The sequence below is a fragment of the Leucopleurus acutus genome (assembly GCF_964270905.1).
Source record: "Leucopleurus acutus genome assembly, chromosome: 11".
NCBI lineage: Eukaryota > Metazoa > Chordata > Mammalia > Artiodactyla > Delphinidae > Leucopleurus > Leucopleurus acutus.
Window position 1 is genome coordinate 78,358,716 of NC_139152.1, and position 13,637 is coordinate 78,372,352.

Sequence of the window (13,637 nt, forward strand, 5' to 3'; positions counted from 1 at the left end):
GGAAAACAAAAGTGGTAAAGTTCTCCTGGTAAGGAGAACATCTCCCCTCTCATTTCCCTCTGGAACTAGGCGGCTGGACAAAGAAAAGGGGCAAGCAGAAACCGCTAACAAGTAAAAATATGCTCTATGCCTCATTCTCTGGAAGTCTCCCTGTTCCTTTTAGTACCGTTTGTCGTGTGTTTAGTTGTTTTAAGGCAGCCCCTCCTCCGTCCACCCAAATTTGGGATCAAATCGTTAAGCGTGTCCCAAAGACAAAAGCTATAGGTCCAATGGGAAAAGGCAATCTGAGACCTTTCCTCTATTCTTAGTGCCTCATATGCCATTTGGGGAGTATCTTTTGTGGGTGAGAAAGAGCTTCCCCTAATTATGATTCAGGAAAACAGGTCAGTGTGGTTCATCTTTGAATGTGTGGTTCATGGTCAGTGTGGTTCATCTTTGAATATGTGGTTCATGGTCAGTGTGGTTCATCTTTAAATTTTTTAAACTATAAAAAATTATGGTTTAGGGGCTTCCCTGGTGGCACAGTGGTTGAGAGTCCGCCTGCCGATGCAGGGGACTCAGGTTTATGCCCCGGTCCGGGAAGATCCCACATGCTGCGGAGCGGCTGGGCCCGTGAGCATGGCCGCTGAGCCTGTGCGTCCGGAGCCTGTGCTCCGCAACGGGAGAGGCCACAACAGTGAGAGGCCCGCGTACTGCAAACAAACAAACAAAAAAGACATCATCACACCAATAGTAGATTTAGTAAATTTATTGTGTATAAATATAATATTAACATTATTTACAGTGCTAATATTTTATTTATAAAGGATCTACATATGTGGACAATAAGATACAAACTATATTATCATTTTAAGTAAAAAGTGTTTCTATAAATTTGTCATTTAAAAAAATAGTATTTCAGGCTTCCCTGGTGGCGCAGCGGTTGAGAGTCCGCCTGCTGATGCAGGGGACACGGGTTCGTGCCCCAGTCCGGGAAGATCCCACATGCCGCGGAGCGGCTGGGCCCGTGAGCCATGGCCGCTGAGCCTGCGCATCCGGAGCCTGTGCTCCGCAACGGGAGAGGCCGCACAGTGAGAGGCCCGCGTACCGCAAAAAAAAAAGTATTTCAAGATTGGTTCTTAACATGCTGTATGACCAACTCATATAAAAGAACCCCCCCAAAAAAGAGAGGGATTTGATATTGAGGCTTTTTGAAAATTTACTACTACGTTTATCTTAAAACAAAACAAAAATCCTACTAGAAAATTTCCATTAGAAAATAACATTAAAAGTGGCATAGGCTCCAGAATGATTTGTGTATTAGAGGCATTCAAAAAAAAAAATCCATTTGAATTAATTTAACTCACCAAATACTGGGTGTCCAGTTCATGCAAGGCACTCTGCCAGATGCTGAGGAGGAATCTCAAATGAACAAGATACAGTTGTTGGTCTCAAGGCTAGGATGTGATAAGCACCATAAAAAAGTCTGTTTAGGAGCTAAAGACTACGGAAGCATAGAGGAAGGAGACAGTAGGTCTAAGGAGGAACAGAGAGAAGGCCTAGGATCAACTGTTACAGAGAAGTCTTGGATAAATAGGCAGAAATGGAGGTGGGGGAAAGGATGAAGAAAAACAAAATGATGTGAACAGAGAAAGGTTGGGTTGGGGTTACCTGCAGTGTATGATACCTGAGGAAAAGTGTTCCACACCAAGCCACTCGGAAGCCAATGAAGGTTGTAAAGAGCAGGGATGAAACTAGATTAGAACTATGCCTTACAAGATGGCTCTGGCAATGTTTAAAATGGGACCATGCAAAGAAGGCACTGGAATTAGAAGAAAAGTTATGCCAGTCACTGGGAAGAGGTAACAAGGACTTGAGCTAGGGCAGATGCAATAACAGAAGGACAACGAAGACAGAAAGGATACAAAGGCAATTGTAGAGGGTCCCGTTGACACTTGGAGGCAGATTCTGGAGCCTAGAATGGTGTTTTTCCATTGCAGAAGAAAATATACAGATTTGAATGAAAAGAAATTGAGTTGAGTTTTAGGCATGTAAAGTTTAAAGTGCTTAAGATGTAGATGTCCAACAGGTACTTGCAAATATGGACTTGCAGGATGGTGGAAAGAGCAGGTCTAAGATCTGAGTTATAATGAGGGCACTTTGGGGACTCTGATTTGGAGATGACCAGAATCCTGTCCTTACTTTCTTCAACAAATATTTTCACTTAAAAGACACAGGGTAGGTATTTTGTGAGAAACTGACATATTAGATATAGTATCTGTCTTCAAGGAGTGGGCAGTGTAGTAAGACAAATAGATTTATCTCTCTGGAAGTTCCAGTGACGATATTTAACTACAATGGATCTCAAATTTCAAAACCTGAGTACAATGAAAGCACACTCTGAGACATATCAACATATGCTGTGATAACATTTACATTTTAACTAAATTACTAAATAGCAGGCTTTCCCTATTTCCAGATATATTCTACGAACCAAATATAACACATACCTTTGGCTAACAAAACTACACTTTAAAGTTGTCGTCTTCAATTAGTTGTTTCATTACAGCTTTCTATTAAACAAAGATTGCTCTGATGATCTCATTTTAAGAAATGCTACTACATACTCAAAGAATCAAGGTTTTGGTTAAAAAGGAAGTATCTTGGGCAAAGGACAGTAGGAGGATACTGGGTACATTAGGGAACAGGGGAAAAGGCTGGGGAGAGGTTCAAAAACGTGGGATGATGCCAAAGATAACCTTTCTCATTCTCCTAGACTCTGGAGGGTCCTCTGCATTTACAGCTGCCACAGATAAAGGAGGAACACTAGTTGTAAACACATACTAAGAAGGCCAGCCTTCCCCTAGCTTGACCTGGCATCTCTTGTCTAGGTTTCCTTCAGCATCCTTTTGGGCTTAACATTATAACTGCTCTTTTCTCCTCCTTATGAATAAAAGGAGATACTTGAAAAGGATTTGATGGAAGCACATGTATCAGTGTAGTAAATACAGTACTCTTGGGATCTAAGTACTATTTATTTATTTATTAAAGTCTTTATTGAATTTGTTACAATATTGCTTCTGTTTTATGTTTTGGTTTTCTTGGCCGAGAGGCATGTGGGATCTTAGCTCTCCAACCAGGGATCGAACCCACACTCCCTGCTTTGGAAGGGGAAGTCCCAACCACTGGACCACCAGGGAAGTCCCTCTAAGTACTATTTATACCTTCTCCTCATTTACAGAATGCATCCAATATTTTTTTTTTGCTACAATATTAGCTATCAAGAGAGGTTTTTGAAAGTAGCTTTACAAGAAAATGTATATAATTAGGTTTCTCATTTGACATTGAATGAGCAAGGTTAAATAACTGATCAGCTTCAGTGAAGTTATGAAGGATTGATAAGGGGGAAAGGGAATGTTACTATTCCACATTTAAAACATCTTGGCGGGGAAAGTGGTTCAAGACGGCGGAGTAGAAGGATGTGTGCTCACTCCCTCTTGCGAGAGCACTGGAATCACAACTAACTGCTCAACAATCATTGACGGGAAGACACTAGAACTCACCAAAAAAGATACCCCACATCCAAAGACAAAGCAGAAGCCACAGTGAGACAGTAGGAGGGGCGCAATCACAATAAAATCAAATCCCATAACTGCCATGTGGGTGACTCACAAACTGGAGAGCACTTATACCACAGAAGTCCACCCAACTGGAGTGAAGGTTCTGAGCCCCACATCAGGCTTCCCAACCTGGGGGTCCGGCAACAGGAAGAGGAATTCCTAGAGAATCAGACTTTGAAGGCTAGCGGGATTTGACTGCAGGACTTCGACAGGATTGGGGGAAACAGAGACTCCACTCTTGGAGGGCACACACAAAGTAGTGTGCTCATTGGGACCCAGGGGAAGAAGCAGTGACCCCACAGGAGACTGAACCAGACCTACCTGTTAGTGTTGGAGGGTCTCCTGCAGAGGCAGGGGTGGTTGTGGCTCACGGTGGGGACAAAGACACTGGCAGCAGAAGTTCTGGGAAGTACTCCTTGGCATGAGCCCTCCCAGAGTCCACCAAAGAGCCGGGTAGGCTGCAGTGTTGGGTCACCTCAGGCCAAACAACCAACAGGGAGGGAACCCAGCCCCACCCATCAGCAGACAAGTGCATTAAAATTTTACTGAGCTCTGCCCACCAGAGCAACACCCAGCTCTACCCACCACCAGTCCCTCACATCAGGAAACTTGCACAAGCCTCTTAGGTAGCCTCATTCACCGGAGGGCAGACAGCAGACGCAAGAAGAACAATGATCCAGCAGCCTGTGGAACAAAAACCACAATCACAGAAAGATAAACAAGATGAAAAGGCAAAGGGCTATGTACCAGATGAATGAACAAGATAAAACCCCAGAAAAACTAAATGGAGTGAAGATAGGAAACCTTCCAGAAAAAGAATTCAGAATAATGATAGTAGAGATGATCCAGGACCTCAAAAAAAGAATGGAGGCAAAGATCGAGAAGATGCAAGAAATGTTTAACAAAGACCTAGAAGAATTATAGAACAAACAGAGATGAACAATACAATAACTGACATGAAAAATACACTAGGCGGAATCAATAGCAGAATAACTGAGGCAGAAGAAAGGATAAGTGACCTGGAAGACAGATTGGTGGAATTCACTGCTGCGGAACAGAAAAAGGAAAGAGAATGGAAAGAAATGAAGACAGCCTAAGAGACCTCTGGGACAACATTAAATGCAACAACATTCGCATTATAGGGGTCCCAGAGGGAGAAGAGAGAGAAAAAAAGACCCAAGAAAATATTTGAAAAGCTTATAGTCGAAAACTTCCCTAACATGGGAAAGGAAATAGCCACCCAAGTCCAGGAAGTGCAGACAGTCCCAGGCAGGATAAACCCAAGGAGAAACACGCCGAGACACATAGTAATCAAATTGACAAAAATTAAAAACAAAGAAAAATTATTGAAAGCAACAAGGGAAAAACGACAAATAACATACAAAGGAGGGGCTTCCCTGGTGGCACAGTGGTTGGGAGTCTGCCTACCGATGCAGGGGACACGGGTTCGTGCCCCAGTCTAGGAGGATCCCACGTGCTGCGGAGCGGTTGGGCCCGTAGGCCATGGCTGCTGGGCCCGTGTGTCAGGAGCCTGTGCTCCGCAACGGGAGAGGCCACAGCAGTGAGAGGCCTGCGTACTGCCAAAAAAAAAAAAAAAAAAAAAAAATACAAGGGAACTCCCATAAGGTTAATAGAAGCTCTACAAGCCAGAAGGGAGTGGCATGATTTATTTAAAGAGATGAAAGGGAAGAACCTACAACCAAGATTACTCTACCCAGCAAGGATGTCATTCAGATTCAACGGAGAAATCAAAAGCTTTACAGACAAGCAAAAGCTAAGAGAATTCAGCACCACCAAACCAGCTCTACAGCAAATGCTAAAGGACCTTCTCTAAGTGGGAAACACAAGAGAAGAAAAGGACCTACGAAAGCAAACCCATAACAATTCAGAAAATGGTAACAGGAACATACATATTGATAATTACCTTAAACGTGAATGGATTAAATGCTCACACCAAAAGACACAGGCTCGCTGAATGTATACAAAAACAAGACGCATATATATGCCGTCTACAAGGGACCAACTTCAGACCTAGGGACACATACAGAATGAAAGTGAGGGGATGGAAAAAGATATTCCATGCAAATGGAAATCAAAAGAAAGCTGGAGTAGCAATACTCATATCAGATAAAATAGACTTTAAAATAATGTTACAAGAGACAAGGAAGGACACTACATAATGATCAAGAGATCAATCCAAGAAGAAGACATAACAATTATAAATTTTTATGCACCCAACATAGGAGCACCTCAATACATAAGGCAACTGCTAACAGCTATAAAAGAGGAAATCCACAGTAACACAATAATAGTGGGGGACTTTAACACCTCACTATACCAATGGACAGATCATACAAACAGATAATTTATAAGGAAACACAAGCTTTAAATGACACAATAGACCAGATAGATTTAATTGATATTTATAGGACATTCCATCCAAAAACAGCAGATTACACTTTCTTCTCAAGTGCACGTGGAATATTCTCCAGGATAGATCATGTCTTGGGTCACAAATCAAGCCTCAGTAAATTTAAGAAAATTGAAATCATATCAAGCACCTTTTCTCATCACAACGTTATGAGATTAGAAATCAATTACAGGGAAAAAAACTAAAACACACAAACACATGGAGGCTAAGCAATACGTTACTAAATAACGAAGAGATCACTGAAGAAATCAAAGAGGAAATCAAAAAATACCTAGAGACAAATGACAATGAAAACATGACGATCCAAAACCTATGGGATGCAGCAAAAGCAGTTATAAGAGGGAAGTTTACAGCAATACAAGCCAACCTCAAGAAACAAGAAAAATCTCAAATAAACAATCTAACCTTACACCTAAAGGAACTAGAGAAAGAAAAACAAACAAAACCCAAAGTTAGTAGAAGGAAAGAAATCATAAAGATCAGAGCAGAAATAAATGAAACAGAAACAAAGAAAACAATAGCAAAAATCAATAAAACTGAAAGCTGGTTCTTTGAGAAGATAAACAAAATTGATAAACCATTAGCCAGACTCATCAAGAAAAAGAGGAAGAGGACTCAAATCAATAAAATTAGAAATGAAAAAGGAGAAGTTACAACAGACACCGCAGAAATGCAAAGCATCCTAAGAGACTACTACAAGTAACTCCATGCCAATAAAATGGACAACCTGGAAGAAATGGACAAATCCTTACAAACGTATAACCTTCCAAGACTGAACCATGAAGAAATAGAAAATATGAACAGACCAATCACAAGTAATGAAATTGAAACTGATTAAAAATCTTCCAACAAACAAAAGTCCATGACCAGATGGCTTCACAGCTGAATTCTATCAAACATTTAGAAAAGAGCTAACACCCATCCTTCTCAAACTCTTCCAAAAAATTGCAGAGGAAGGAACACTCCCAAACTCATTCTATGAGGCCACCATCACCCTGATACCAAAAGAAAATTACAGACCAATATCACTGATGAATATAGATGCAAAAATCCTCAAGAAAATACTAGCAAACAGAATACAACAACACATTAAAAGGATCATACACCAAGATCAAGTGGGATTTATCCCAGGGATGCAAGGATTCTTCAGTATACACAAATCAATCAATGTGATACACCATATTAACAAATTGAAGAATAAAAACCATAGGATCATCTCAATAGATGCAGAAAAAGCTTTTGACAAAATTCAACACCCATTTATAATAAAAACTATCCAGAAAGTGGGCATAGAGGGAACCTACCTCAACATAATAAAGGCCATATACAACAAACCCACAGCAAACATCATTCTCAATGGTGAAAAACTGAAAGCATTTCCTCTAAGATCAGGAACAAGACAAGGATGTCCACTCTCATCACTATTATTCAACATAGTTTTGGAAGCCACAGCAATCAGAGAAGAAAAAGAAACAAAAGGAATACAAATTGGAAAAGAAGAAGTAAAACTGTCACTGCTTGCAGGTGACATGATACTATACATAGAGAATCCTAAAGATGCCACCAGAAAACTACTAGAGCTAATCAATGAATTTGGTGAAGTTGCAGGATACACAGAAATCTCTTGCATTCCTATACACTAATGATGAAAAATCTGAGAGAGAAATTAAGGAAACACTCCCACTTACCACTACAAAAAAAAGGATAAAATACCTAGGAATAAGCCTACCTAGGGAGACAAGACCTGTATGCAGAAAACTATAAGACACTGATGAAAGAAATTAAAGATGATATAAACAGATGGAGAGACATACCATGTTCTTGGATTGGAAGAATCAACATTGTGAAAATGACTATACTACCCAAAGCAATCTACAGATTCAATGCAATCCCTATCAAATTACAATGGCATTTTTTACAGAACTAGAACAAAAAATCTTAAAATTTGTATGGAGACACAAAAGACCCCAAATAGCCAAAGCAGTCTTGAAGGAAAAAGACAGAGCTGGAGGAATCAGACTCCCTGACTTTAGACTATACTACAAAGCTACAGTAATCAAGACAATATGGTACTGGCACCAAAACAGAAATATAGATCAATGGAACAGGATAGAAAGCCCAGAGATAAACACATGCACCTATGGTCAACTAAACTATGACAAAGGAGGCAAGGATATACAATGGAGAAAAGACAGCCTCTTCAATAAGTGTGCTGGGAAAACTGGACAGCTACATGTAAAAGAATGAAATTAGAACAGTCCCTAACACCATACACAAAAATGAACTCAAAATGGATTAGAGACTTAAATGTAAGACCGGACAGTATAAAACTCTTAGAGGAAAACATAGGAAGAACACTCTTTGACATAAATCACAGCAAGATCTTTTTTGATCCACCTCCTAGAGTAATGGAAATAAAAACAAAAATAAACAAATGGGACCCTATGAAACTTAAAAGCTTTCGCAAAGCAAAGGAAACTACAAACAAGACAAAAAGACAACCCTCAGAATGGGGGGAAAGTATTTGCAAACGAATCAATGGACAAAGGATTAATCTCCAAAATATATAAACAGCTCATGCAGCTCAATATTAAAAGAACAAACAACCCAACCAAGAAATGGGCAGAAGACCTAGACATTTGTCCAGAGAAGACATACATATGGCCAAGAAGCACATGAAAAGCTGCTCTACATCACTAATTATTAGAGACATGCAAATCAAAACTACAATGAGGTGTCACGTCACACCCGTTAGAATGGACATCATCAGAAAATCTACAAACAACAAATACTGGAGAGGGTGTGGAGAAAAGGGAACCCTCTTGCACTCTTGGTGGGAATGTAAATTGATACAGCCACTATGGAGAACACTATGGAGGTTCCTTGAAAAACTAAAAATAGAATTACCATATGACCCAGCAATCCCACTACTGGGCATATACCCAGAGAAAACTATAATTCAAAAAGGCATATGCACCCCAATGTTCACTGCAGCACTATTTACAATAGCCAGGTCATGGAAGCAACCTAAATGCCCATCGACAGACGAATGGATAAAAAAGATGTGGTACATATATACAATGGAATATTACTCAGTCATAAAAAGGAACGAAGTTAGGTCATTTGTAGAGACGTGGATGGCTCTAGAGACTGTCATACAGTGTAAAGTAAGTCAGAAAGAAAACAAATATTGTATATTAATGCATATATGTAGAACCTAGAAAAATGGTACAGATGAACCAGTTTGCAGGGCAGAAAAAGAGCCACAGATGTAGAGAACAAACGTATGGACACCAAGGGGGCAAAGTGGTGGGGGTGGGGGGTGTGATGAATTGGGAGATTGGGATTGACATATATACACTAATATAAATGTATAAAATGGATAACTAATAAGAACCTGCTGTATAAAAAAATAAATAAAATTCAAAAATTAAAAAAAATATCTTGGCAGAGGGTTGCTGGTAATCTGATAGCTTCCTCAAAAGGCGCTATATTTTTTAATTTTCAAAGCCCTCCATGGGGCTGAGCCAATAGCTAGCGTAATCATACATGAGTTTCACATGTAATTAGGAGAATTACTAGAAGTTTATGCAATGTTTCTGGTATTTAAATGTTTAACTGGTTCTTGATTCAGCCAACAGTTGGAAGATAGAATAGCCTTGGTTGATAGTTTTCAGATTCAGATTAAACCAAACCTTGTAGTCAGAAGGTTGAGAGCTCAAGAGGAGGAGGGAGGAACTCCAATAACTTGTTGTTTTGCAAAATGCTAGTCCCAATGAAATAGAAGGAAACACTGTATAAGGCATAACCTTGGTCTCCAAAAAGGACACACTAAAAACTGCAGGGATTTAACATGGAAGCCTTATTTATGCTATCTTGGTTAAAATTAATGAGCTGCAAAGAAGTGTTAATTTATCTACAGTGACAAAAAGATTTGGGAGATAGCATGTGAGGATTTTATGTGAGGTTGCAAGAGGATTCAAAGTGATTCCACAGCAAGCAATACCCAAAAAACTGCAGCAGCCAACTCTAGGTCTAGTAGATACCGTGGTGCTGCAACAAACATTCAGAAGGCTTCAGAAGGCACTGAGTAATTCTCTTGGCAATCATAAATATAATACTGAGTTAGGAAATCCTTTATATAAAAGCAGAAGGGAAATTTATTTTGCCCTTTAATGAAATATTCTATGGATAACCTTGCCTTTTAAGATAATTTATATTTAGTTTAAGCTCAGTCAATAAATGTGTATTTTGAACATCAGGAATGACTTTAATCATAGTGTTAATTTCATTTTACTTCTGCTAATCAATTTTATACATAAAGTAGTTCATATGTTAAACAGTATGTGCACCAAAATTAGGAATATAAACCCTTCCTAATGAGGTACGCTGACAGTTGGTTAAAGAAAAATATACTTTTTTAATTACCAGAGAGGACATAACACAAAGTGGTATTAAAAAACCTTTAAAAAATGATACTATACAATTTCCGCTAATACTGGCTTTGAATTTGTGTTTTTTGATATGATAATTCCAGTTCATTTAAAAAAATCACAATATTATAGAAAATGTAACATTCTTTTTAGATACAAATACCACCATTGACTTGGACTCAGAATACTTACAATAGCAAGGGACATCATGTAATATAATGCTTGCCATATTTTGCTTTTTAAAGAAATAATACACTTATGTTTGTGTTGAAATGGTAGTTTTCTAAAAAAAGATTAGACTTAATGTAAAGGCCATAGAGTTGATTATTTGTGCTCCCCTGCAAATGGAAACATCCTTTTTCCTACTCATTGTTGAGTTAGATGAAAATTCAGATTCTATCCCTTTGCTATAATTCCTTGATGATGTAACATTATCTCATACCAAAAGAGGTACATAACAGTAGAAATACTTTTGATAATCTACTGGAATTTCATTTCACAGTTACTGAGGTAGAAATTGGCCATGTGTTTTTCCATTAAAAGATACAAAAATTCATCTAAATTTATTGATTCAAAGACATGCGTTTTTTTCACCAGCTGTTTTATAATCATAATTTCCAAACCAAACACTGCATGGAAATTTGCTCCTTGATGTGTGTTTTTTATTTACAAAGACTTACCACTAGTGAGAATGTTACAAAGTAACACTGTAAAACACACTGAGAAAACAGTATGGACTGTGTCACAAACAGCTAGGTACTTTAGAATTCAGTGTGAGTCTCAGAAATAACTCTGACCATTAAGTAAACATCAAATTTTTAATAAATAACATACATGAAAAACAAACATTTTATAAAAATTACCTTATACCTAACAAAATAATTTCTTTGATGAAGATTTTGGTTGGATTTATCCTGGCAGTATTCACTTATATAAAATTTTTGTACTGCATTTACTCTATTCTGATGAAATTCCACCCTTTTGGAATCACACAAGAGATGAAACAAATACAGCTACAATATTGTGCCTTCTTGAAATGCTTCTATCCACCTATAACAGAAATTTGTTAGATTTTAAAATACAGTCATCCAATATATGTTAAGACAGTATAGATAATAGCTGTGCCTGTGGATCCAATTACTCTAACAAGTATATTTAAGATCTTTCTTATAGCAAATGAGAATTCTGTATGTATAGAACTACCCTTTATTTGGTAATTTGGACCAAACTTTGGCCTGAAAAGTGCATCTCTTACTTCTTTCTCTTTTTTGGCCACACCACACAACTTGCAGGATCTCAGTTCCCCAACCAGGGATACAGCCCGGGCCCTGACAGTGAAAGCGCCGAGTCCTAACCACTGGACCACCAGGGAATTCCTGTGCATCTCTTATTTCTTTGAAGCATGAGGAAGGGGCCATTTCATGTATAGGCTCTATGAAGTTCTACTGATCCCATTTAATTGATTTTGGAAGTGGATATACCTGCAGAGGCCTTTATTTCAACCCCCTTTCTGCCTTTGGGAATACTAGCTCTGTCCCTGTCTCCTCATCTCTTAATTCTACCAACCAGAGACTCCTTGGGCATCTGTAGTCCAGACCTATTCTAATATTTTCAGTGAAAGGGAATCTAGCATCTAGTAGTCTACTCCCAGTTGATCTAAAGTTTGCATGCAATATAAAAGTGTCTCTTTCATAGAAGTCTTTCTAAAATTCTTTTGCCTCAAAAGTTTTATTTGACAATATACAAAGCTACAATTATTCAGAAGACACTTGGAGGTAGTTTCTTTGTACCTCCCCAGTAGTGTAATGGCTTCTAAACTTACCATGAACACTTGAAATCATTCAATGTAGTTAGTAAAAGTAGCCCGTAGCAGATTTACCTCACATTTTAAGGATGGAATTTAAAAAAAATTTTAAATGCAAATGGCATATAATTTATACCATAATAAAAAGGTTTTTTAAAAGTCAAAAGTTTCCATTAAAATTAACACATTTTAATATTCTATAATATTCTATAATGTGTTTAATATTCTATATAACACATTCTAATATTCTATAATTTTAATATTCTATAATTTTAATATTCTATAACACATTTTAATATTCTATAATATTCTATAATATTCTATAATATTTAAAATTCTATAATTTAATATTCTATAATTCTATAATATTCTATAATTCTATAATATTCTATAAATTTAATATTCTATATATTCTATATAATATTTTATAATTCTATAATTTTAATATTCTATAATTCTATAATATAATGTATAATGTATTCTAAATACAGCAACGCATATGATATTAACCTAAAGAGAAATTTATAAATTAGCCTGTATTAATTCTAAATAACAAGTAAGCTCATACCCTTCACCCAACTACATTCAGCTCTGTCTTGAAGGGCTTTCTATCTTGTCAACTTAATGACATAAAGATATATATTCAAAAGCTTATCAGCTTGATGATGAATTCAGGTAAAAATGATGAGAAATATAATATCCAACAGGATTTTAGAGCAATTACTATTTTACCCAAGTAACTATTTTTTAAAGAAAAAATAGTTGTGTCATAATTTTAAAATATTCTTCAGTACTCAAAAGTACCTGATTATTATTCAGGAACATATGTAATTCTGGTACATTAATTTTAACTACCTAAAGAAATGACAAGCCTGGTTTATTTAAAGTATTCTTTTTGATCTGCATGCACTTTTAAAGCCTATTGAGAAAACATGAGCACCTCTTAGTGAAAACAAAATGTATATTTTGTGAGGCCAAAATGAAAATCAAATGAAAGGGAGGCGAACTGAATTGTTTTGTTCAGAAAGGACCTCAGTTTCACAGAGATATGCTTCTCTATGTTAAGCAATCTCATGACATCTAAATAAATATTCTTGTTGGAATTTTGAAGAGACTATTTCAGCCTTTTCCACCTAAAATGATATCCATTTCTTTCTACTCAGTCATTGGGAACAGCATGGGAGCCTCTTAATGTGTTTGACCTTTTCCCCAAAGGAGTAAGTCAGCAAGCAGCTGTTTAAACCCCTGCTGTTCCATGGCACAATTGAATCATTGGATTGCCAAAGTCCCAGAATGTTTCAAGAGAAGATTCTTAACCTCATTGGAGGAGAGGTCAAATAACCTCAGCTTCCCTTCCTTTCAGCAGAGGA

General features: G+C 37.6%; 1 protein-coding gene across 2 annotated transcripts in view; it reads right to left on the reverse strand.

The window, feature by feature from the left end:
• Positions 1–10,995: 10,995 nt before the first annotated feature.
• The window catches only part of FGD6 (FYVE, RhoGEF and PH domain containing 6), a 108,899-nt gene continuing 106,257 nt past the window's right edge, over positions 10,996–13,637 (reverse strand). For both annotated transcript variants that reach the window (XM_082850163.1, XM_082850162.1), the window contains exon 21: positions 10,996–11,513. In XM_082850163.1, the coding sequence (XP_082706289.1) occupies positions 11,477–11,513 (37 nt within the window). In that variant the 3' untranslated portion in view covers positions 10,996–11,476. The remainder of the gene's footprint in view (positions 11,514–13,637) is intronic.